Source organism: Sardina pilchardus, chromosome 2, assembly GCF_963854185.1.
Source record: "Sardina pilchardus chromosome 2, fSarPil1.1, whole genome shotgun sequence".
Classification (NCBI taxonomy): Eukaryota; Metazoa; Chordata; class Actinopteri; order Clupeiformes; family Clupeidae; genus Sardina; species Sardina pilchardus.
The window spans coordinates 4,623,129-4,650,930 of NC_084995.1; the positions used below are offsets into that span (position 1 = coordinate 4,623,129).

The 27,802-nt window shown below is 37.9% G+C and overlaps 1 protein-coding gene across 2 annotated transcripts in view; it reads left to right on the plus strand.

Annotated features, from left to right (window-relative positions):
- Window positions 1–27,802, plus strand: part of hfm1 (helicase for meiosis 1) — a 276,877-nt gene that overhangs the window by 127,958 nt on the left and 121,117 nt on the right. For both annotated transcript variants that reach the window (XM_062517215.1, XM_062517224.1), the window contains 7 exons: window positions 1,886–1,966; window positions 2,051–2,142; window positions 6,141–6,247; window positions 6,328–6,375; window positions 6,491–6,588; window positions 27,096–27,230; window positions 27,371–27,456. In XM_062517215.1, the coding sequence (XP_062373199.1) occupies window positions 1,886–1,966; window positions 2,051–2,142; window positions 6,141–6,247; window positions 6,328–6,375; window positions 6,491–6,588; window positions 27,096–27,230; window positions 27,371–27,456 (647 nt within the window). The remainder of the gene's footprint in view (window positions 1–1,885; window positions 1,967–2,050; window positions 2,143–6,140; window positions 6,248–6,327; window positions 6,376–6,490; window positions 6,589–27,095; window positions 27,231–27,370; window positions 27,457–27,802) is intronic.

The following is a 27,802-nucleotide window of genomic DNA, read 5'->3' on the forward strand; positions in this document are numbered from 1 at the left end:
TCCTTTAAAACCGCTAAGATTGGCACCCTACACTAAACAATTTAAGCCTACCTTACATTGACAGACTTTACAAAGATTTGGAAAAGATTTTTGAAAGACTACAATCACAGACCCTCTCGCATATAAAGACAATTCATCGAGTTTCTAGTCACAGTGTAGTCACAGGCCAGTCTCAGATTAGGATTTTGCGAAGACTAGGGCTGGGCGATATGGCAAAAAAATTGATCACGATTATTTTTCCCATATTGAACGATCTCGATTTTTAATCACAATTTTTTTTTACTTTTTGCGTTGGTTGCACCGGTGCGCCTAGCTTTTTTTTTAGGTGCACCAGCACAAAATTTAGGTGCACCCACATTTTTCATTGCATCGCCTTTAACGCCAAAAGGACACCTTTTATCGCACTCCTTTCATATAATGTGAATGTTTTTTTAACAATTAAGGCGTAGAAAAAGCTTGAAACACAATATATAAGGAATATGCATATTCTTTATAAAGAATTATATACATACATATATATATATACGTATATATACACACATACACTGTATAATGCTTTCTACATAGGCCTACTGAAATTTCGGATATTCATGACATTCATGACTATTCATATTACAACTCCGCCTCTTTAATTCAGCTGTCGGCTTGAAGCCTCAAAATATTGTAAACAAAGTAGCATAGCATTAGTTGGCTAGCTTATTATAGTCTACTGGTTGGACTGTTCAGTTTCCCCACGTGTGTTTAAGTTTCAAGGTAGGCCAATACCTTTTCTCCTTGGGACAGGCCCTTTTGAGTCTTGAAGCTGGAAAACATTGAGATGATCAGTCAACTTGAATGCAAGAGTTTTAATAAAATTTGTGCAGTATGCTATGATGCTAACCGGATTTTAATTATGATTTCGCTAGTCGTCTTCTATAGGCCTACGTCATTGATTTCACGATTGTCAAAGTACATGTCGAGGGGGGGTGTTCATTAAGCGCGCCGCGCACGAGAGATAGAGAGAGAGAGAGAGAGGGAGAGCGAGAGAAAGCGGTCCTAGGAGAGAGGGTTTACTTGATACAGTTTGGTAAAGTTGCACGCATAGTCTAGCCAAGTTTACATGGCAACTCGTGAAAGAAATATATGCTTTCACCCGAGCTGCGTCAGGCGCACCAGTGCGACCTAGAATTGTTTTCAGGCGCACTGTTGAAAATGTTGGGTGCATGCAGACAGTGCGGTGCCAGGAAAGCGGGTTGTGATGGTTGTCGTGCACTTTGCTGCAGCATGTTATGCACGTGATCGAGAAAGTATACCCACAGCTGATCACCGTGATCGAACTTAATTTGATCGCGATCACAAATCGAGATCGTATAATCGCCCAGCCCTAGCAAAGACTGTGGGTCACTATTTACAAGACTGATACTAGATTCCTTCAAATTATTTCCATCGTGCACTACATATCAACAGGAACGTCGCGTTTTTGCAGCCTTGTTTCATGTGTGACATCCCTAACAGATATAGAGCTGTTCTGTCTCGTAGAATAATTAGACTAATAATTCATAAGAAATGAAATAACAAATAATCATATAGGCTACAGCTGTCGCCTATTTTGCCCCTTCCTGTTTGGCGTTGGAGCGAAGTCACCATTGGTTTTTAATGTTCACGTCAATTCCAGCACAACTCCCATGATTTCCGTCCGATTTTGGAAATTTAGTCGCCGACTGTTAAAGCAGACCAAAATCGTACAATGTAAGCCAGCCTTTAATCGCACCACAATTAACATGTTAACACTGACAACCCTAATCATTTTCAAATGTTTAATGGCTCTGATTTCATGTTTCATACATCCATCCATGAGTTATCTGCATCCATCTAACTATAGTTTTCTCTCTATTTATACTTTTAGATTTGTGTTTGGAAAATTTGATGGCACTTTCTGGTGTTGGTCTGATTACCATGGATGAGGATGTCAACATCAAACCAAGCGGTATATACTGTTGTTCTTGGTCAATATTCATGTTATGCTAAAACCATGATTTTGACCTTTGAAATCAACATTTTTGATTCACAGAAACGGGGAAACTGATGGCAAGATACTGTGTGGCATTTGACACCATTAAATATTTCACAAGTATATCTGGCATGGAATCTCTGTCTGATTTGGTAAGTCTTTTTACACTCTTGTGTAAGGTTGTACAGGGTTTCATTACCTCTGCAAATTGTATTCATGCTTATGAAGGCAAAAGTGCCATGCTTACTGTAGTACCACTGCAGTGTTTCAGAAATGTTTCCAACAGCGGTGTTATACAGCGAGGGATCACTGTATTTTGGTCTAGGTCGTGCTAATACAGTGGGATTAGTCAGAAAAGCAAAAACCAGCCTTCTTACTTGCGTGGCAAAGTTGCTCACAACTCCAAGGCTAATTCGTTATCTGCAATGGCGGAGTCACCTGATGCATCGATGAGTCTATCTAAAGACAACGTTGCCGCTGAGTTGACTACCATAAGATCTATTCTTGAGCAGCTAGCTCATGACATGACTGCTGTGTAGGGTGGTATTGAGTCTCTTAATGAAACTCTGAACAACCTTGGTGCTAGCGTCAGAGAAGCGGAGACAAGAATCTCCCGTTTGGAAGATGAAGCAGGACTGAATGAAGCATTACTCCTACAGGTACTCTTGTAGGAGTAATGCGCAAAGGTGGAGGAGCAGCATCTTCATCACGTTCTGTTTTCCATGCAAATGACTGCTGTTTGGTCCGACACCGGGCTTTCTTCATAACTGGCGCAGGTGGGGTGTTCTCCACATCACTGTAAATAAAATAAAGGAAGATATAGTATTTAGAATATTTTTCCATTTCCAACATTGCATCCATTATTACAGATGAGAGACATAGCATACTAGCACATTGTATATCTTTCTTGCATCACCTGACATTTACAGTTTCACACATTATCAGTTTCGACCATTTTTTCCACACCTAAATAGACAAAAGGTAGCCTATGCATGGGCTACAAATATCCACATTGTTCAGATGCAATTACCAATGCGAAACTATTGCATGTTAGCTAAGGCCGGTTCAAACCCAAGATTCACGACAAGACGAGCTACAACCTTCTAAACCCGTCAACTTGTTGCAACATTCTTTCTAAAAGACGATGGTCTCCATAACAACGGCCAGATCAGCTAGCAGACCGGCGTGTTAGCTAGCAAACAAAATCACCACGTTTAGCTAATGTCAAACAGTCCAAAACATAACGTTCGTGTTTGTGCTGCACTGATTGAACAAATATCATAGATCTCTGTGTTTACCCTCTTTGGATTGAAATGCTCGAAATGCATCGCTTCCTCGTGGCTGTCAGCGGACACATTTGACCTCGTGTCGTCTGTCTCGCTCTCCAAGGCGAGCTGCTCCTGGATCATCTGTGATGCTTCGGCAGGTGTCATGTTCTTCCGTGCATCGGCCATAGTGCTATCTCAGTAAGTAAAACAACCGCCATGTGGCCTTGTTTTACGAGTGAAATGGGGTGTGTTCCTATCATTCAAAAGCCATTGACACCTTCAATTGCCCGTGAGCTTAGCATCTGAATGGTGATAGGCGTGTCTCCGTCCACAGAAATCCTGCCTGAACTCCTGAAAATACTTGGATTTCTTTTTATTCTCCTTACATATCGCCATCAATAGTAATAATAATAACAAATATATATTTGAAAACTAGCTTTCATGTCATGCCACTTACATGTTTCAGAGTGTCAGACGTGTGTTTTGGACAGACACAAAAATTCCACCGGTGGGATGGCCGACCGTTAGGGGTTAAAACACCTCTAAACGTTTTTTTAAAATGTGCAGCTTACCGAGTGGTTATTGTCAAGTCAAGTCAAGTCACTTTTATTCATATAGCACATTTAAATACAACAGAGGTTGACCCAAAGCGCTTTACAACAGAAGAAGTCAGAAATTGGGCAGGACATTTGACAAAAGGGGGCCCAAGAATAGACAGGTCTTGACTAAATAATGCATAAAATAAGTAAAAAGAAATAAGAACAACATTGAATAAAACAGGTAAAATGGAATAAAACAAGAAAATAAGAGTATACAAAAATAAGAGCAAGGTTAAGAGCAATAAATGAAATAAGATTAAAATAGATAAAAAATTAAATGAAAAGCAGTAGGGAATATGGGAGGGAGTTAAGGGTTGTTAAAAGCAAGAGTGAAAAGGTATGTCTTTAAGTTGGACTTAAAGCTGGCAAGGGTGGTAGAGGATTTAATATGAGGTGGAAGGGGATTCCACAGGTTTGGGCCAGCAACAGAGAACGCCCGGTCACCTCTCGTTTTAAGACGAGTACGGGGGACAGATAGGAGCTGTTTAGTAGATGACCGGGTCGACCTGGGGTTGGAGTGTAGGGAAAGCATTTCTGCAATATAAGGGGGGGGGGCTAAGCCATTAAGAGCTTTAAAAACAAAAAGTAAAATCTTAAAATCAATTCTAAATTTGACAGGAAGCCAGTGCAGCTGAGCCAGGACTGGTGTGATATGCTCTCTCTTTTTAGTGCCAGTGAGCAATCTGGCTGCTGCATTCTGGACCATCTGTAATTTGTGGATGTTGGATTGAGTAAGACCTGTGTATGAAATATTGCAATAATCAAGTCTGGAGGAAGTAAAAGCATGTATAAGAATTTCAAGATCCTTCTGTGATAAAAGGGATTTAAGATTGGATATTACTCTAAGTTGATAAAAACCACTTCTGACCACACTATTGATTTGTTTATTAAAATTCAGAGAGCTATCCAGCATAACACCAAGATTCCTAACCACAGAATGCAGGTTATTAGAGAGGGGACCAAGAGCACTGCTGAGGCTGGTGACAGAAGAAGGGGGACCAAATATAATGACTTCAGTTTTGCTATCGTTAAGTTGTAAAAAATTGCATGCCATCCCAGATTTAATGTCATTGAGGCAGCTATACAGTTTGTCTAGTGTGCATGTGGTCTGAGGGGCAACTGGGAGGTAGATCTGGGTATCGTCAGCATAGCAGTGGTAATGGATGCCATATCTGTCGAAGATAGAACTCAGGAGCAGCATGTAGAGAGGGGCAGCATGTGGTCTTCAACGATCTTCTATAGAAAGTTTCGCAGCGAAATACAGCTTCTGTCATCTTTTATCAGGGATTTTCGAAATCCTGGAAGTGCTTTTTGAGATACCTGACAACCGTGTGTGCCTAAAGCCTACCTTACATTGCCAGACTTTGCAAAGATTTGGAAAAGATTTTTGAAAGACTACAGTCTCAGACCCTCTCACATCTAAAGACAATTCATTGAGTTTTTAGTCGCAGACTAGTCACAGACCAGTCTCAGATTAGGATTTTGCAAAGACTGTGGTCACTATTTACAAGACTGCTGCTAGATTCCTTCAAATTATTTCCATCGTGCACTAGGCTATACGTCATCATCAACAGGAACTCACATGATAGGCTACTCATATCAAAGTAATTTTTCGCGTTTCTGCAGCATTGTTTGATGTGTGACATCACTAACAGATATAGAGTTGTTCTGTCACGTAGAACAGCCGACTAATAAATTATAAGAAATGAAATAACAAATAATCATAAAGGCTACAGCTGTCGCCTATTTTGCCCCTTCCTGTTTCATGTTCGCGCAAGGTTACTATTGGTTTTTAATGTTCACGTCACTATTTGCATGAGCCACGACTGAAAAGACTTCCGATAATATCAAACATGTTTGATATTGTCGTAACGGCAAAACTAGAAAAAGACTGCCTCCGACGGACTTAAAACCGCTAAGATTGGCACCTTACACTAAACGATTTAGATGACGGGAGCGCGCTGCGATTTCAGTACAACTCCCAAGATTTCCGCCCGATTTTGGAAATGTAGTCGCCGACTGTTAAAACAGACCAAAATCGTGCAATGTAAGCCAGCCTTAATATAGCACAACAGAAGTTGCATTTAGAGGTGTTTTGAGGACAGAATAGTCCATGCCCGTAGCGAGCAACGTTGAAGCCATACAGAGAACATTCTAAAGTAGCGCAAATTGCAGAAACAGGATTTCGGTTTCAAACACTCGTTTGAATGCTAAGCAATACAGAAAACAGGCTTAAAGTGTAAAATACCAAACTATTCCTTTAATTCATTTCTCACATACAAGGTTACCATGGTATCTAAGAGCAAGGAGTTCCGTGATATACAGCTGAGAGTGCATGAGAAACGAATCCTGAACACATTGAATAAAGATAAGAACAGGATAACAATCAGGTAAGTAAGAATATTTTGACATTTTCCAGTTTGTGAATTTAAATTTTCAGATTAATCAGTGTCATTCTGTCTTTATTAAGGTTTCCTATGGAGGGAAAAATCAAAAACAATGAAATGAAAGTAAATTGGTAAATTGTACTTTTGATGAGTGAGAAAAATAATTGTTAACATATTTTAGAACATACTATTTATAATGAGGGTTTACCTTTTTTTTTTTTTTAAATCTTACTGCTATTATTTAAGCTTGATCCAGGCCCAACTAGGGTGCGTCCCTGTCCAGGACTTTGGACTCTCACAGGATATGAACAGAATATTCAAAAATGGTGTTAGAGTGAGCAAATGTAAGTTTTCAATTAACTTCCCTTTTTTAAAACTAGAAATGCAATTCCAAGGAATTACCAGTGCATGAAAATGCAAAAATAGATAGATAATGTAGATATGGTTACTAAGGTGTAGCTAGGGTAAACATGGTGGTTGCATAGTTTACAGAGAGTTGATAGTGTGAAGGTAGACAGTTTAAAGATGAAACATTCCAGCTCTAACTTAACTAATGATTTCTATTCATGTTAAAATGTTGATTAGCTAACTTAGGTAATGATTTCTTGCAGTTACGCTAAAAATGCTAATTATGCTAGCAATGCTAACTTTATTAACAATGCTAACCAGGTTGATTAGCTAACTTAACCGATGATTTCTAGCAGTAATGCTAAAAATGCTAACTATGCTAACAATGCTAAATTTGCTAATAATGCTAACCAGGTTGATTAGCTAACTTAGTTGATGATTTTTTGCAGTTATGTTAAAAATGCTACCTATGTTAACAATGCTAACCATGCTAACTAGCTAACTTGCTAGTGAGGACTTTTATTTTGAAACATTTGTTGCTAGGGTATCCATGGTGGCCACTATCAAGAAACAAGAAGTTACTGCAGTATAATCATGTTGGTTGCTATGGAAACGGTCATAAACACTTAATTTTAATGGTTGCTATGTTGGTTGCTAGGTACGTGGAGGTTTCATGTAGTTGACTGGAGGCATAGTGGATGATAACTGACAGTTGGAATGGTTGAACAGTTCAATAGTTGAGTAGTTTCAATGGTTAAATGATTTAATAGTGTATTATTGCGTTGAGGACTTTTATTTTGAAACAGTTGTGGACAGAGGAAACAGTTTAACAGGATATGTGTAGTCTTCTGAGAGACTGTATGCTTAAAGCCAGAGAAACTGACAGTTGGTGCCCAGGTGGCCGGCCACCTGGCGTAAGATTCTAATTGCTGCCGTGATGTCATAATGAGCAATGTTAAGTCTATGGGGGAAATTGTAATAGTTTTTAACTAATAGTTTAAAAAGTATAAAAGTTACAAAGTTGAAAAATACAAAGCCCACATCGCGTAAGTAAGACCTACGCGACAAAATTTGAATGGAGTTTCTACGTTAAGCGGTTGAAGCTGAATTGCGTGCGTTAGAAGAAGAACTAGAAATGCAATTCCAAGGAATTACCAGTGCATGAAAATGCAAAAAAATGTAGATATGGTTACTAAGGTGTAGCTAAGGTAAACATGGTGGTTCCATAGTTTAACACTAGAAGCGCCGCACCCTCTGACCCACTTATACCTAGAAGCGCCGCGCCCCGGTCATTTGACCGCTTTGACGACCTACTAGAAGCGCCGTGCTGTTGTGAACTACTTAAAGCGCGGCGAGGCGGTCAAAAGACCGCTGAGTCCTTAGACTGGGAGGCTGTTACTTACACATAATGACAGCTAGATGGCGCTTCGTGCACGAATCAAATCGTTTGAATACATTTGTCAGACTGTGTTGTCTGTGGTTGTTTCATTATGACATAGGTCTACAGCACGTTTGAGTTATCTGTCCATTTATTTGTGTTGATCTGTGTTGTTTGAGGTAAAAACTCTGGAGGAGTTCTTGAACAAACCTTGAGCAAACTTGACTTTCAACTTTTTCATAGTATTTCATTTTTTATATTTCGTTTTTACATTTTGTATGCTAGCATACTTAGAAATGTTGGCTACTTTAAAACGGAGGCATACGCGTTCTGTGATTAGGAGCCTGACCCGACGGGAGGGGAAGGATGAAAAATGTCGACCCAACACCGGTGTTGTTGGATCTCGAGATCCGTAACCCGCAGTTCGGGTTTGGGCAGATAATCTAAGCTCTAAAATGAATGGATGGCTAGTTCTAATTCACTCCCCAAATTCACTTCTATTCATTTAATAGGTCTATGTTCGCGCCGCCGAAAATGATCGGACCGAACAAAGAGCCTAACCTAGTCTGGTTTCAATTACACAGTAGCCAGGATTTCATGCCGCATTTTACAGGCTACCGCGGCTACTTTCTAAGACAATGTTCATTCATTTAGGGAGAAGCATCTAGGGTCTAGCTACCTCGGAGGGAGGGAGATAGAGAGAGCAGAAATGCTGAGCAGGCATAGGCGCGAGAAGTAGGCTAATTAAAAATGATGAGTGAAAAATAGGCTATATTCTCCGTTTTGCGAATGTGTAGGCTATGTTTCGATGTCTGCTGAAAACAGCTATAGGCCTATTGTGAATTCGTGATTTTGAATTGAGACACACATCCACGATGTGAAGGCACAGAGCCGTAGCCCACCGGTTAGAACTTCAGCCTCGAAGCTCAAGAGTTGCTGGTTCGATCCCCGACTTAGGTAGGCTATGGCAGAAGTACTTTTGAGCAAGGCATCAATAAATTATATTCTATTATTTTCTATTCACACAACTAGCCTACACGCATGCTGGCGAATTCGAACATTCTAAAACGCGCATATACGATGAAACATGATTGCGCATTCTTCCACCAGTTGCATGTAAACAACAAACAGCCAGCTTACAGCCATGCAGGAGGCAGAGTGGGGGTGGGGAGGCATTTGTCAATGCCACAGTGATGTCTGTAGCCTAAGATCATATCCACACGTAGCAAAACGACCCCCACCCCCCCCCCCCCAGTGAACTGGTTAGACGTGTATGGGGGAGGGGGAATGATCGGTTTCAAATAGGCTATGTTTGCAATGGACACTGTGTTATGTAGCCTATAGACCCCGAAGCCATTTGCTTTGAGAATACCGGCTGGCTTCATGGCTGATAATGGCTTTAGTTGCCACTTCATGTCTACAGAACATGCAACTGAGTCCTGTGTAGCCTATCGTAGCAACGAGCACAATACTGATATGGTGTATCCAGTTGGAATCGTTTATAGGCTCGCGTTTATTTTTCGCGTGTGTCTCTGATATAATTTTAGATGCAAAGTCTAACTGGCTTAGCCAAAGTTTGTCAGATGGCGGCTCAATTTGGCTTAGAAAATTATTGGCTGGCGAAATTATTTTTCGTTAATGGTAAACAAATTTCAGAGAGCTTGTTATTAAAAAACATTAACAAAAAATAATTGTACGTCGACGTTCAAAAACGGTCAATGAATTCAGTCAATGAGCTATAATATTACGCCCATGCCAGGATGTGAACCCGGGCCTTCTGCGTCGCAGTCGGGGAAGATAACGCTGCGCCACTTGCCGTTTTACTTCACCTGCGACGAAACTCATTCAGTCCAGCAAACAAGTAATGTCTCAGTCATGCTCTCAGCAAAATCTGGAGTATAAAAGAGGGCCGTGCTGGTGTTGCTCTTTACATCCACCAACGACAATGAGAGTGGTTGTGTGGCGATGACGTATTTTGACAGTTCAGTCACTTGTGCGAAGTCGTAGCCTACTCATAAATGAAAGCCTACCTGTAAAGTTTGATTTCGTACTTGTAATTTTTGAATTCGTATTTTTTTCCCATCCGTATTCTGATGGATAAAATAGGCTACACACAATATATTTTATGCACGACTGGACTCATTTGAGAACTCACAAATATTTATTTTATGCACGACTAAAGACAAATAAGAACGTGCATCAAATCTATGACACGAATATATTGACAGCTATCTCACTCCATACAAATAGAAGATAAGATATACAACTATGAATGTACGTAGGCATACGCGCCCTACGTACATAAATAGGCTACGACGGACGAATTTCAGCTGAAAATATTGTTTACACATGTAGGCTAGGCCTGCCTAAAGTTGCAACGTTTTCAAAACAAACTCGCATTTTACCACTGTAAATCGCCTCCATAGACTATGCCATGTAAATGAAAAATAGTTATTAAAATAAATCACATGTATAATACATATTGCACATATATAAACTATATGTTTTATGGTAAAATATTATTCTCATGCCCGACTGTCAGGAAACCCTTGCGACATCTGCTGTGAGAAAAGAGAATAGCAGCCTGGACAAACATGGCCGAACGCGAGACAACATAGTGTTGTCACATAATGAGCGCAAAATAGCTCTAAACTAGCTTGTACCGGTGTGCTTTCGATCATGTACAAATTCTGGGTGACAAAACAGGCGTATTTAGAAAAAGTCGTGAACGTAGGGTCCTGGAATTTAATCGAGTGAAAAGATTTTTTTTGTTTTGTAATCGCTGCGGTCAAATGACCACAGCCCAGCAGTTCTAGGTATATCTAGGTCAAACCCACACGGCGCTTCTAGGAATACGCGTCAGCGGTCAAATGACCGGTGCTTGGCGCTTCTAGTGTTAAAGAGAGTTGATAGTGTTAAGGTAGACATTTTAAAGCTTAAACATTGCTGTTCTAACTTAACTAATGATTTCTAACAGGTATTCTAAAATGTTAACTATGCTAACAATGTTAACCAGGTTGATAAGCTAACTTAGCTGATGATTTCTAGCAGTAATGCTAAAAATGCTAACAATGCTAAAATTGCTAACAATGCTAACCAGGTTGATTAGCTAACTTAGTTGATGATTTTTTGCAGTTATGTTAAAAATGCTAACTATGCTAACAATGCTAACTATGCTAAAAATGCTAACCAGGTTGATTAGCTAACTTAGCCAATCATTTCTAGCAGATATGCTAAAAATGCTAGCTATGCTAACAATGCTAACTATGCTAACCATGCTAACTAGCTAACTTGCTAGTGAGGACTTTTATTTTTAAACATTTGTTGCAAGGGTATCCATTGTGGCCACTATCAGGAAACAAGAAGTTACTGCAGTATAATCATGTTGGTTGCTATGGAAACGGTCATAAACGCTTAATTTTAATGGTTGCTATGTTGGTTGCTAGGTACATGGAGGTTTCATGTAGTTGACTGGAGGCATAGTTGATGATAACTGACAGTTGGAATGGTTGAACAGTTAAATAGTTGAGTAGTTTCAATGGTTAAATGATTTAATAGTGTATTATTGCAGTGAGGACTTTTATTTTGAAACAGTTGTGGACAGAGGAAACAGTTAAACAGGATAATGTAGTCTTCAGAGAGATTGTATGCTTAAAGCCTGAGAGAGAGAGAGAGCTGCTGCAGGTGGGGCTGGCCACCTGGCATAAGATTCTAATTGCTTAACGACCCGATTGTGATGTCATAGAGGCCCATGTTAAGTCTATGGGGAAATTTTTAATAGTTTTTAATTTATAGTTTAAAAAGTATAAAAGTTACAAAGTTGAAAAATACATTGCACAGGTCTCCTTAGTAAGACCTACGTAGCAAAGTTTGAATCAAGTTTCTACTTTAAACGGTTCAAGCTGAATTGCGAGCGTTAGAAGAAGTAGTGGAATAATAACTAGAAATGCAATTCCAAGGAATTACCAGTGCATGAAAATGCAAAAATAGATGGATAATGTAGATATGGTTACTAAGGTGTAGCTAGGGTAAACATGGTGATTGCATAGTTTACAGAGAGTTGATAGTGTGAAGGTAGACAGTTTAAAGATGAAACATTCCAGTTCTAACTTAACTAATGATTTCTTTTCATGTTAAAATGTTGATTAGCTAACTTAGCTAATGATTTCTAACAGTTACGTTAGAAATGCTAATTATGCTGGCAATGCTAACTTTACTAACAATGCTAACCAGGTTGATTAGCTAACTTAACCGATGATTTCTAGCAGTAATGCTAAAAATGCTAACTATGCTAACAATGCTAAATTTGCTAACAATGCTAACCAGGTTGATTAGCTAACTTAGTTGATGATGTTTTTGCAGTTATGCTAAAAATGCTAACTATGCTAACAATGTTAACTAGCTAACTTGCTAGTGAGGACTTTTATTTTGAAACATTTGTTGATAGGGTATCTATGGTGGCCACTATCAGGAATAAAGAAGTTACTGTAGTAAAATCATGTTGGTTGCTATGGAAACGGTCATAAACGCTTAATTTTAATGGTTGCTATGTTGGTTGCTAGGTACATGGAGGTTTCATGTAGTTGACTGGAGGCATAGTTGATGATAACTGACAGTTGGAATGGTTGAACAGTTAAATAGTTGAGTAGTTTCAATGGTTAAATGATTTAATAGTGTATTATTGCAGTGAGGACTTTTATTTTGAAACAGTTGTGGACAGAGGAAACAGTTTAACAGGATACGTGTAGTCTTCAGAGAGATTGTATGCTTTAAGCCTGAGAGAGAGAGGGCTGCTGCAGGTGGGGCTGGCCACCTGGCATAAGATTCTAATTGCTCAACGACCCGATTGTGATGTCATAGAGGCCAATGTTAAGTCTATGGGGACATTTTGAATAGTTTTTAATTTATAGTTTAAAAAGTATACAAGTTACAAAGTTGAAAAATACAAAGCACACATGGCATAAGCAAGACCTACGCAACAACGTTTGAATGAAGTTTCTACGTTAAACGGTTGAAGCTGAATTGCGTGCGTTAGAAGTAGTGGAATAATAACTAGAAATGCAATTCCAAGGAATTACCAGTGCATGAAAATGCAAAAATAGATAGATAATGTGGATATGGTTACTAAGGTGTAGCTAGGGTAAACATGGTGGTTGCATAGTTTACAGAGAGTTGATAGTGTGAAGGTAGACGTTTTAAAGATGAAACGTTCCAGTTCTAACTTAACTAATGATTTCTATTCATGTTAAAATGTTGATTAGCTTACTAAGCTAATGATTTCTAGCAGTTACGCTAAAAATGCTTATTATGCTAGCAATGCTAACTTTACTAACAATGCTAACCAGGTTGATTAGCTAACTTAACCGATGATTTCTAGCAGTAATGCTAAAAATGCTAACTATGCTAACAATGCTAAATTTGCTAACAATGCTAACCAGGTTGATTAGCTAACTTAGTTGATGATTTTTTGCAGTTATACTAAAAATGCTAACTATGCTAACAATGCTAACTATGCTAACCATGCTAACTAGCTAACTTGCTAGTGAGGACTTTTATTTTGAAACAGTTGTTGCTAGGGTATCCATGGTGGCCACTATCAGGAAACAAGAAGTTACTGCAGTATAATCATGTCGGTTGCTATGGAAACGGTCATAAACACTTAATTTTAATGGTTGCTATGTTGGTTGCTAGGTACATGGAGGTTTCATGTAGTTGACTGGAGGCATAGTGGATGATAACTGACAGTTGGAATGGTTGAACAGTTCAATAGTTGAGTAGTTTCAATGGTTAAATGATTTAATAGTGTATTATTGCAGTGAAGACCTTTATTTTGAAACAGTTGTGGACAGAGGACGTAGTGAAACAGGATCTGTAGTCTTAATGAGATTGTATGCTTAAAGCCTGAGACAGAAGGTGCCTCTCATATAGGGTTTACGCGTCCTCTCTCGCTCCTCACTGATCTACATAAAGAATGATGGAGCGGCAACAATGGGATAGTCTAGCCCTTCTTCTATCTTTCTTTATGTAGATCATTGAGGATCGAGGAGCGAGGGAGGACATATAAACGCTGCTTGAGAGGGACCCACAGTAAATACTTTAAAAGTTGTATGTAGATAGTCTAATTAATGTTGATAGACAGAATGTTTAATGGATGTTGATAGGCAGATTGTTTAATAGATATTGATTGACAGTTTAATGGGTGGATGAGTGAATGGTCTGAAGAAGATGAATGGATAGAAGGTTGGATGGAATGTGCCTTATATTCTTGTTAAGAGAGACACTGATACAGCTCTCTGAGAGCCAGAGTACTCTTAAAGCCTGAGACAGTAAATAATGTAAAAGTTAAATGTAGATAGTCTAATTAATGTTGATAGACAGAGAGTTTAATGGATGTTGATAGACAGATTGTTTAATAGATGTTGATAGACAGTTTAATGGGTGGATGAGTGAATGGTCTGAAGAAGATGAATGGATAGAATGTTGGATGGAATGTGCCTTATATTCTTGTAGAATGGAGAGACACAGCTCTCTACTGAGAGTAGTGGATACAGATACAGGTGTAATCAATTTAACTGGCTAGTGCTAGTCTTAAGAGAGCCAGCCTGAGACAGAGTAGATTGTTTAAAAGTTGAATGTAGAGCGTCTAATTGATGTTGATAGGCAGACTGTTTAGAATGGGTGGATGAGTGAATGGTTTAAAGAAGATGAATGGATATAGAGTTGAATGGAATTAGGAGGACGTATTTTGATACTGTTGTGCGCAGAGGATACAGGGGAACAGAATATGTAGTCTTCAGAGAGATTGTAAAGCCTGAGAGAAACTGACAGTTGGTGCCCAGGTGGCTGACCAGCTGGGGTAACATTCTAATTGCTGCCGTGATGTCATAATGAGCCATGTTAAGTCTATGGGGGAAATTGTAATAGTTTTTAACTAATAGTTTAAAAAGTATAAAAGTTACAAAGTTGAAAAATACAAAGCCCACATCGCGTAAGTAAGACCTACGCGTCAAAATTTGAATGGAGTTTCTACGTTAAGCGGTTGAAGCTGAATTGCGTGCGTTAGAAGAAGAACTAGAAATGCAATTCCAAGGAATTACCAGTGCATGAAAATGCAGAAATAGATAGATAATGTAGATATGGTTACTAAGGTGTAGCTAGGGTAAACATGGTGGTTGCATAGTTTACAGAGAGTTGATAGTGTGAAGGTAGACTGTTTAAAGATGAAACATTCCAGTTCTAACTTAACTAATGATTTCTATTCATGTTAAAATATTGATTAGCTAACTTAGCTAATGATTTCTAGCAGTTACGCTAAAAATGCTAATTATGCTAGCAATGCTAACTTTACTAACAATGTTAACCAGGTTGATTAGCTAACTTAACCAATGATTTCTAGCAGCAATGCTAAAAATGCTAACTATGCTAACAATGCTAACCAGGTTGATTAGCTAACTTAACCGATGATTTCTGGCAGTAATGCTAAAAATGCTAACTATGCTAACAATGCTAAATTTGCTAACAATGCTAACCAGGTTGATTAGCTAACTTAGTTGATGATTTTTTTGCAGTTATGTTAAAAATGCTAACTATGCTAACAATGCTAACTATGCTAACCATGCTAACTAGCTAACTTGCTAGTGAGGACTTTTATTTTGAAACATTTGTTGCTTGGGTATCCATGGTGGCCACTATCAGGAAACAAGAAGTTACTGCAGTATAATCATGTTGGTTGCTATGGAAACGGTCATAAACACTTAATTTTAATGGTTGCTATGTTGGTTGCTAGGTACATGGAGGTTTCATGTAGTTGACTGGAGGCATAGTGGATGATAACTGACAGTTGGAATGGTTGAACAGTTCAATAGTTGAGTAGTTTCAATGGTTAAATGATTTAATAGTGTATTATTGCAGTGAGGACCTTTATTTTGAAACAGTTGTGGACAGAGGAAGTAGTGAAACAGGATCTGTAGTCTTAATGAGATTGTATGCTTAAAGCCTGAGACAGAAGGTGCCTCTCATAGCGTCTACGCGTCCTCTCTCGCTCCTCACTGATCTACATAAAGAATGATGGAGCGGCAACAATGGGATAGTCTAGCCCTTCTTCTATCTTTCTTTATGTAGATCATTGAGGATCAAGGAGCGAGGGAGGACATATAAACGCTGCTTGAGAGGGACCCACAGTAAATACTTTAAAAGTTGTATGTAGATAGTCTAATTAATGTTGATAGATAGAATGTTTAATGGATGTTGATAGGCAGATTGTTTAATAGATATTGATTGACAGTTTAATGGGTGGATGAGTGAATGGTCTGAAGAAGATGAATGGATAGAAGGTTGGATGGAATGTGCCTTATATTCTTGTTAAGAGAGACACTGATACAGCTCTCTGAGAGTAGTTGACACAGGTGTAATCAATTTAACTGGCTAGTCTTAAGAGAGCCAGAATACTCTTAAAGCCTGAGACAGAGTAAATAATTTAAAAGTTGAATGTAGATAGTCTAATTAATGTTGATAGACAGAGAGTTTAATGGATGTTGATAGACAGATTGTTTAATAGATGTTGATAGACAGTTTAATGGGTGGATGAGTGAATGGTCTGAAGAAGATGAATGGATAGAATGTTGGATGGAATGTGCCTTATATTGTTGTAGAATGGAGAGACACAGCTCTCTACTGAGAGTAGTGGATACAGATACAGGTGTAATCAATTTAACTGGCTAGTCTTAAGAGAGCCAGCCTGAGACAGAGTAGATTGTTTAAAAGTTCAATGTAGAGCGTCTAATTGATGTTGTTGATAGGCAGACTGTTTAGAATGGGTGGATGAGTGAATGGTTTGAAGAAGATGAATGGATATAAAGTTGGATGGAATTAGGAGGACTTATTTTGATACTGTTGTGCGCAGAGGATACAGGGGAACAGAATATGTAGTCTTCAGAGAGGAGCCTGAGAGAAACTGACAGTTGGTGCCCAGGTGGCTGACCAGCTGGGGTAACATTCTAATTGCTGCCGTGATGTCATAATGAGCAATGTTAAGTCTATGGGGGAAATGGTGATAGTTTTTAACTAATAGTTTAAAAAGTATAAAAGTTACAAAGTTGAAAAATATAAAGCACATATGGCATAAGCAAGACCTACGCAACAAAGTTTGAATGAAGTTTCTACGTTAAACGGTTGAAGCTGAATTGCGAGCGTTAGAAGAAGAAGTTTAATAATAACTAGAAATGCAATTCCAAGGAATTACCAGTGCATGAAAATGCAAAAATAGATGGATAATGTAGATATGGTTGCTAAGGTGTAGCTAGGGTAAACATGGTGGTTGCATAGTTTACAGAGAGTTGATAGTGTGAAGGTAGACAGTTTAAAGATGAAACATTCCAGCTCTAACTTAACTAGTGATTTCTATTCATGTTAAAATGTTGATTAGCTAACTTAGGTAATGATTTCTAGCAGTTACGCTAAAAATGCTAATTATGCTAGCAATGATAACTTTACTAACAATGCTAACCAGGTTGATTAGCTAACTTAGCTAATGATTTCTAGCAGTTACGCTAAAAATGCTTATTATGCTAGCAATGCTAACTTTACTAACAATGCTAACCAGGTTGATTAGCTAACTTAACCGATGATTTCTAGCAGTTATGCTAAAAATGCTAACTATGCTAACAATGCTAACTATGCTAACTAGCTAACTTGCTAGTGAGGACTTTTATTTTGAAACATGTGTTGCTAGGGTATCCATGGTGGCCACTATCAGGAAACAAGAATTTACTGCAGTATAATCATGTTGGTTGCTATGGAAACGGTCATAAACACTTAATTTTAATGGTTGCTATGTTGGTTGCTAGGTACATGGAGGTTTCATGTAGTTGACTGGAGGCATAGTGGATGATAACTGACAGTTGGAATGGTTGAACAGTTCAATAGTTGAGTAGTTTCAATGGTTAAATGATTTAATAGTGTATTATTGCAGTGAGGACCTTTATTTTGAAACAGTTGTGGACAGAGGAAGTAGTGAAACAGGATCTGTAGTCTTAATGAGATTGTATGCTTAAAGCCTGAGACAGAAGGTGCCTCTCATAGCGTTTAAGCGTCCTCTCTCGCTCCTCACTGATCTACATAAAGAATGATGGAGCGGCAACAATGGGATAGTCTAGCCCTTCTTCTATCTTTCTTTATGTAGATCATTGAGGATCGAGGAGCGAGGGAGGACATATAAACGCTGCTTGAGAGGGACCCACAGTAAATACTTTAAAAGTTGTATGTAGATAGTCTAATTAATGTTGATAGATAGAATGTTTAATGGATGTTGATAGGCAGATTGTTTTATATTGATTGACAGTGTAATGGGTGGATGAGTGAATGGTCTGAAGAAGATGAATGGATAGAAGGTTGGATGGAATGTGCCTTATATTCTTGTTAAGAGAGACACTGATACAGCTCTCTGAGAGTAGTTGACACAGGTGTAATCAATTTAACTGGCTAGTCTTAAGAGAGCCATAGTACTCTTAAAGCCTGAGACAGAGTAAATAATTTAAAAGTTGAATGTAGATAGTCTAATTAATGTTGATAGACAGAGAGTTTAATGGATGTTGATAGACAGATTGTTTAATAGATGTTGATAGACAGTTTAATGGGTGGATGAGTGAATGGTCTGAAGAAGATGAATGGATAGAATGTTGGATGGAATGTGCCTTATATTCTTGTAGAATGGAGAGACACAGCTCTCTACTGAGAGTAGTGGATACAGATACAGGTGTAATCAATTTAACTGGCTAGTCTTAAGAGAGCCAGCCTGAGACAGAGTAGATTGTTTAAAAGTTCAATGTAGAGCGTCTAATTGATGTTGTTGATAGGCAGACTGTTTAGAATGGGTGGATGAGTGAATGGTTTGAAGAAGATGAATGGATATAAAGTTGGATGGAATTAGGAGGACTTATTTTGATACTGTTGTGCACAGAGGATACAGGGGAACAGAATATGTAGTCTTCAGAGAGGAGCCTGAGAGAAACTGACAGTTGGTGCCCAGGTGGCTGACCAGCTGGGGTAACATTCTAATTGCTGCCGTGATGTCATAATGAGCAATGTTAAGTCTATGGGGGAAATGGTGATAGTTTTTAACTAATAGTTTAAAAAGTATAAAAGTTACAAAGTTGAAAAATACAAAGCACATATGGCATAAGCAAGACCTACGCAACAAAGTTTGAATGAAGTTTCTACGTTAAACGGTTGAAGCTGAATTGCGAGCGTTAGAAGAAGAAGTTTAACTAGAAATGCAATTCCAAGGAATTACCAGTGCATGAAAATGCAAAAATAGATAGATAATGTAGATATGGTTACTAAGGTGTAGCTAGGGTAGACATGGTGGTTGCATAGTTTACAGAGAGTTGATAGTGTGAAGGTAGACAGTTTAAAGATGAAACGTTCCAGTTCTAACTTAACTAATGATTTCTATTCATGTTAAAATGTTGATTAGCTAACTTAGCTAATGATTTCTAGCAGTTACGCTAAAAATGCTTATTATGCTAGCAATGCTAACTTTACTAAAAATGCTAACCAGGTTGATTAGCTAACTTAACCGATGATTCCTAGCAGTAATGCTAAAAATGCTAACTATGCTAACAATGCTAAATTTGCTAACAATGCTAACCAGGTTGATTAGCTTACTTAGTTTATGATTTTTTGCAGTTATGCTAAAAATGCTAACAATGCTAACTATGCTAACCATGCTAACTAGCTAACTTGCTAGTGAGGACTTTTATTTTGAAACATTTGTTGCTAGGGTATCCATGGTGGCCACTATCAGGAAACAAGAAGTTACTGCAGTATAATCATGTTGGTTGCTTTGGAAACGGTCATAAACACTTAATTTTAATGGTTGCTAGGTTGGTTGCTAGGTACATGGAGGTTTCATGTAGTTGACTGGAGGCATAGTGGATGATAACTGACAGTTGGAATGGTTGAACAGTTCAATAGTTGAGTAGTTTCAGTGGTTAAATGATTTAATAGTGTATTATTGCAGTGAGGACCTTTATTTTGAAACAGTTGTGGACAGAGGAAGTAGTGAAACAGGATCTGTAGTCTTAATGAGATTGTATGCTTAAAGCCTGAGACAGAAGGTGCCTCTCATACAGCGTTTACGTGTCTTCTCTCGCTCCTCGCTCCTCGATCCTCACTGATCTACATAAAGAATGATGGAGCGGCAACAATGGGATAGTCTAGCCCTTCTTCTATCTTTCTTTATGTAGATCATTGAGGATCGAGGAGCGAGGGAGGACATATAAACACTGCTTGAGAGGGACCCACAGTAAATACTTTAAAAGTTGTATATAGTCTAATTAATGTTGATAGACAGAATGTTTAATGGATGTTGATAGGCAGATTGTTTAATAGATATTGATTGACAGTTTAATGGGTGGATGAGTGAATGGTCTGAAGAAGATGAATGGATAGAAGGTTGGATGGAATGTGCCTTATATTCTTGTTAAGAGAGACACTGATACAGCTCTCTGAGAGTAGTTGACACAGGTGTAATCAATTTAACTGGCTAGTCTTAAGAGAGCCAGAGAGACAGAGTAAATAATTTAAAAGTTGAATGTAGATAGTCTAATTAATGTTGATAGACAGAGAGTTTAATGGATGTTGATAGGCAGATTGTTTAATAGATGTTGATAGACAGTTTAATGGGTGGATGAGTGAATGGTCTGAAGAAGATGAATGGATAGAAAGTTGGATGGAATGTGCCTTATATTCTTGTAGAGTGGAGAGACACAGCTCTCTACTGAGAGTGGTGGATACAGATACAGGTGTAATCAATTTAACTGGCTAGTCTTAAGATCCAGAGTGTATCCTTAAAGCCTGAGACAGAGTAGATTGTTTAAAAGTTGAATGTAGATCGTCTAATTGATGTTGATAGGCAGACTGTTTAGAATGGGTGGATGAGTGAATGGTTTGAAGAAGATGAATGGATAGAAAGTTGGATGGAATTAGGAAGACTTATGTTGATACAGGGGAACAGAAAATGTAGTCTCAAGAGAGCCACTGTATGTAGCCTGAGAGAGAGAGAGAGCTGCTGCACCTGGACTGGCCACCTGGCGTAACATTCTAATTGCTGCCGTGATGTCATAATGAGCAATGTTAAGTCTATGGGGAAATTTTTAATAGTTTTTAATTCATAGTTTAAAAAGTATAAAAGTTACAAAGTTGAAAAATATATTCCACAGGTCTCCTAAGTAAGACCTACGTAGCAAAGTTTGAATCAAGTTTCTACGTTAAACGGTTCAAGCTGAATTGCGAGCGTTAGAAGAAGAAGTGGAATAATAATAATAAGAAACCTAGGAAGAACAATATAGTGCATTTTCATGCACTATAACTAGAGAATGTAATTCCAGGGAAATTACGAGTGCATGAAAATGCAAAAATGTATAGATACAGTAGATAATGTAGATATAGTTACTAAGGTGTAGCTAGGGTAAACATGGTGGTTGCATAGTTTAAAGAAAGCTGATAGTGTGAAGGTAGACAGTTTAAAGCTTAAACATTACAGTTCTAACTGAACTAATGATTTCTAGCAGTTATGTTAAAAATGCTAACAATGCTAACCAGGCTGATTAGCTAACTTAGCTAATCATTTCTAACAGTTATGCTAAAAATGCTTACTATGCTAACAATGCTAACTATGCTAACAATGCTAACCAGGTTGATTAGCTAACTTAGCTAACCATTTCTAGCAGTTATGCTAAAAATGCTAACTATGCTAACAATGCTAACCATGCTAACTAGCTAACTTGCTAGTGAGGACTTTTATTTTGAAACATTTGTTGATAGGGTATCTATGGTGGCCACTATCAGGAATAAAGAAGTTACTGTAGTAAAATCATGTTGGTTGCTATGGAAACGGTCATAAACGCTTAATTTTAATGGTTGCTATGTTGGTTGCTAGGTACATGGAGGTTTCATGTAGTTGACTGGAGGCATAGTTGATGATAACTGACAGTTGGAATGGTTGAACAGTTAAATAGTTGAGTAGTTTCAATGGTTAAATGATTTAATAGTGTATTATTGCAGTGAGGACTTTTATTTTGAAACAGTTGTGGACAGAGGAAACAGTTTAACAGGATATGTGTAGTCTTCAGAGAGATTGTATGCTTAAAGCCTGAGAGAGAGAGAGCTGCTTCAGGTGGGGCTGGCCACCTGGCATAAGATTCTAATTGCCCTATTATGATGTCATAATCCAATGTTAAGTCTATGGGAGAAAAAATGTTTTAAAAAATTAATATAAATTCAACGATAAAGTTTTCAAAGTTGAAAAAAACATAGCTGAAGTCACCTAAGTAAGACCTACGCAGCGCAGTTTGAATGAAGTTTCTACGTCAAACGGTTGAAGCTGAATTGAACGCACAAAAAGCGTTAGAAGAAGAATAATAATATCGATAATAACTAGAAATGCAATTCCAAGGAATTACCAGTGCATGAAAATGCAAAAATAGATAGATAATGTAGATATGGTGGTTGCATAGTTTACAGAGAGTTGATAGTGTGAAGGTAGACAGTTTAAAGATGAAACATTCCAGTTCTAACTGAACTAATGATTTCTATTCATGTTAAAATGTCGATTAGCTAACTTAGCTAATGATTTCTAGCAGTTACGCTAAAAATGCTTATTATGCTAGCAATGCTAACTTTACTAACAATGCTAACCAGGTTGATTAGCTAACTTAACCGATGATTTCTAGCAGTTATGCTAAAAATGCTAACTATGTTAACAATGCTAACTATGCTAACTAGCTAACTTGCTAGTGAGGACTTTTATTTTGAAACATTTGTTGCTAGGGTATCCATGGTGGCCACTATCAGGAAACAAGAAGTTACTGCAGTATAATCATGTTGGTTGCTATGGAAACGGTCATAAACGCTTAATTTTAATGGTTGCTATGTTGGTTGCTAGGTACATGGAGGTTTCATGTAGTTGACTGGAGGCATAGTGGATGATAACTGACAGTTGGAATGGTTGAACAGTTCAATAGTTGAGTAGTTTCAATGGTTAAATGATTTAATAGTGTATTATTGCAGTGAGGACCTTTATTTTGAAACAGTTGTGGACAGAGGAAGTAGTGAAACAGGATCTGTAGTCTTAATGAGATTGTATGCTTAAAGCCTGAGACAGAAGGTGCCTCTCATAGCGTTTACGCGTCCTCTCTCGCTCCTCACTGATCTACATAAAGAATGATGGAGCGGCAACAATGGGATAGTCTAGCCCTTCTTCTATCTTTCTTTATGTAGATCATTGAGGATCGAGGAGCGAGGGAGGACATATAAACGCTGCTTGAGAGGGACCCACAGTAAATACTTTAAAAGTTGTATGTAGATAGTCTAATTAATGTTGATAGATAGAATGTTTAATGGATGTTGATAGGCAGATTGTTTTATATTGATTGACAGTTTAATGGGTGGATGAGTGAATGGTCTGAAGAAGATGAATGGATAGAAGGTTGGATGGAATGTGCCTTATATTCTTGTTAAGAGAGACACTGATACAGCTCTCTGAGAGTAGTTGACACAGGTGTAATCAATTTAACTGGCTAGTCTTAAGAGAGCCAGAGTACTCTTAAAAAATGAGACAGAGTAAATAATTTAAAAGTTGAATGTAGATAGTCTAATTAATGTTGATAGACAGAGAGTTTAATGGATGTTGATAGACAGATTGTTTAATAGATGTTGATAGACAGTTTAATGGGTGGATGAGTGAATGGTCTGAAGAAGATGAATGGATAGAATGTGCCTTATATTCTTGTAGAATGGAGAGACACAGCTCTCTACTGAGAGTAGTGGATACAGATACAGGTGTAATCAATTTAATTGGCTAGTCTTAAGAGAGCCAGCCTGAGACAGAGTAGATTGTTTAAAAGTTCAATGTAGAGCGTCTAATTGATGTTGTTGATAGGCAGACTGTTTAGAATGGGTGAATGAGTGAATGGTTTGAAGAAGATGAATGGATATAAAGTTGGATGGAATTAGGAGGACTTATTTTGATACTGTTGTGCACAGAGGATACAGGGGAACAGAATATGTAGTCTTCAGAGAGGAGCCTGAGAGAAACTGACAGTTGGTGCCCAGGTGGCTGACCAGCTGGGGTAACATTCTAATTGCTGCCGTGATGTCATAATGAGCAATGTTAAGTCTATGGGGGAAATGGTGATAGTTTTTAACTAATAGTTTAAAAAGTATAAAAGTTACAAAGTTGAAAAATACAAAGCACATATGGCATAAGCAAGACCTACGCAACAAAGTTTGAATGAAGTTTCTACGTTAAACGGTTGAAGCTGAATTGCGAGCGTTAGAAGAAGAAGTTTAATAACTAGAAATGCAATTCCAAGGAATTACCAGTGCATGAAAATGCAGAAATAGATAGATAATGTAGATATGGTTACTAAGGTGTAGCTAGGGTAAACATGGTGGTTGCATAGTTTACAGAGAGTTGATAGAGTGAAGGTAGACTGTTTAAAGATGAAACATTCCAGTTCTAACTTAACTAATGATTTCTATTCATGTTAAAATGTTGATTAGCTAACTTAGCTAATGATTTCTAGCAGTTACGCTAAAATGCTAATTATGCTAGCAATGCTAACTTTACTAACAATGCTAACCAGGTTGATTAGCTAACTTAGTTGATGATTTTTTGCAGTTATGCTAAAAATGCTAACTATGCTAACTATGCTAACAATGCTAACTAGCTAACTTGCTAGTGAGGACTTTTATTTTGAAACATTTGTTGCTAGGGTATCCATGGTGGCCACTGTCAGGAAACAAGAAGTTACTGCAGTAAAATCATGTTGGTTGCTATGGAAACGGTCATAAACGCTTAATTTTAATGGTTGCTATGTTGGTTGCTAGGTACATGGAGGTTTCATGTAGTTGACTGGAGGCATAGTGGATGATAACTGACAGTTGGAATGGTTGAACAGTTCAATAGTTGAGTAGTTTCAATGGTTAAATGATTTAATAGTGTATTATTGCAGTGAGGACTTTTATTTTGAAACAGTTGTGGACAGAGGAAACAGTTAACAGGATATGTAGTCTTCTGAGAGACTGTATGCTTAAAGCCAGAGAAACTGACAGTTGGTGCCCAGGTGGCCGGCCACCTGGCCTAAGATTCTAATTGCTGCCGTGATGTCATAATGAGCAATGTTAAGTCTATGGGGGAAATTGTAATAGTTTTTAACTAATAGTTTAAAAAGTATAAAAGTTACAAAGTTGAAAAATACAAAGCAGGCATGGCATAAGCAAGACCTACGCAACAACGTTTGAATGAAGTTTCTACGTTAAACGGTTGAAGCTGAATTGGCTGCGTTAGAAGAAGAAGTTTAATAATAAGAAGACTTGGAATAACAGTATAGTGCATTTTCATGCACTATAATAAGAAGCCTAGGAAGAACAGTACAGTGCATTTTCATGCACTGTAATAAGAAGATGTCGGATAACAGTAGAGTGCATTTGCATGCACTCTAATAATAAGAAGCCTAGGAAGAACAGTACAGTGCATTTTCATGCACTGTAATAATAAGAAGAATAGGAAGAACAGTACAGTGCATTTTCATGCACTGTAATAAGAAGAAGAAGAAGAAGACCGAGGAAGAACAGTACAGTGCATTTTCATGCACTGTAATAAGAATACTTTGGAAGAACAGTATAGTGCATTTTCATGCACTATAATAAGAAGCCTAGGAAGAACAGTACAGTGCATTTTCATGCACTGTAATAATAATAAGAAGAAGACCGAGGAAGAACAGTACAGTGCATTTTCATGCACTGTAATAACCTGAATTAATATCAATGGAGTATCTTTATGTCCTATCATCTCCACAGTATGTTGTACATAATGGGACTCCTGACACCACGGGTGGCTAGCAGTGCAATTACATTGTGAAACATTTACTATGAAAATCCATGTACAATTGCTTGAAACAAATACAACTGAATGGATTTAAAGTTGCTGCCAAAGTATGAGACACGTCAGCCATGTTTGCCCATATCAGTGCTGTCTATCCTCTGACTTACAGACATATACTAGACAGTGTTGGGAAGGTTACTTTAGAAATGTAATGCGTTACAGTTACAAGTTACCCTGTTTGAAATGTAATAGTAGTGTAACTATTTGAATTACTTTATCTGAGTAACGTAACTGATTAAGTTTTGGTTACTTTTTGATTACTTTTCTGATTTTTTAATGATAGTCCCCAAATCCATGCGAAGATTTCGGCCTTGGTCTCCAGGCTGCTGAGCAGTTAGGTTCAAGCGCTCAAGGCAGCATGGGCATTCACAGGCTATATTGAGCTCCTTTTAATACATGAATTAGCATCACATTTTTTGTGAGGATAATATAATGATGACCACCACAAGGTCAGACTTCAAGCCAAATTTTACTGTAAAATCAATCTGAGTTGAATGCCTTTTTCCATGACATGTAAGAAATGTTTTCTAAATGTTCAGCCATGAAATGCATTTCTATGAGACACTGCTACAGACACACACGTTTACATTGCTGGCAAACTGAAATTCAGATCGCTGCATGCACAGGCAGACATGTATGCTGATGGCGCTGTAGACATGATAGAGCCTATCAGAAGGTCCCGTATCAAACTATGGCTGTGGAGAGAAACAGTTCTTTTTACAAACAATATTCTTTGCAAAGTTTTGCTGACAATATTGAGATGTAATTCAAATGTCAAAATGAAAAATGTCAAAAGTACAGTACCTGTAATTGAATTACACGTTTTTCTCCAGTAACTGTAATGTACTACTTACATTTATTTTGTAATAAATTACGTAACACAATTACATGTATCTCGTTGCTCTCCAACACTGATACTAGATATATCACAGATGATGAAGTCGTTCATCAATCAAATAATCTGGTATGTGAGCTGCAAGCTATTAAAAACTAAATAAACATAATCAAATTCTGAAGATAAAGATAGAATCTGGGCTTTTATAGTCAGCCTCTCATGTTCTGGGTATGTGCTAGGTCTGATCTTTGGTGTTACGTTTCCCATACTGTACATAACAATATGTATCTTGTTTGAAAGTACGTTTTAATGTGAATAATAATTACCAAAAAATCATGTTTAGGTCTTGCAGAGATTCTTGACCACCTTCACCAAAAGAATTTTTCAGCACTACTGAGTGCTTTGATACTCGCAAAGTGCTTTCGAGCAAAGCTGTGGGAAAACTCTCCTTATGTCTCCAGGCAGTTGGATAAAATTGGTATGCTGATAGACTAGTGTTACTGTTTCTATACAACACATCAATGTCTTGAGCTACTTCATGTGATGAAAATGCTTAAACATTGCTTTTAAGCAAAGTAGTCATATGTATTGATTGTGAAATGAAAACACATATTGCAGGGATATCCCTGGCCACAGCCATGGTGAATGCAGGACTGACAACATTCACAAAGATTGAGCAGACTAATGCCAGAGAGCTTGAACTGGTAAGGACATCTTTAACCATTTGTATTTACTGAAATCAATGGATAGATAGACTCTTTAATTTCCACACATTATAATTTAAAGGAACACTTCACCGTTTTTTCACAACTACCTGGCTCAGGGCAGGAATGACATTGGGGAGACCACACCGATAGTACGTTTCAAACAATAATTATGACCGCCGCTAGCATAGCTAGCGAAGCGGTCATATAGTTGTTGTCAAAGTTTTTTTTTTTTTTTTTTTATTCCGTCATCGGTTCAGAATTTTTGGTCCATGATTCCCGGGACACCGTAACACCGGGGCACATGAAACTTGGTGGGCATGTAGCCCCAGTAGACTTGTACGGA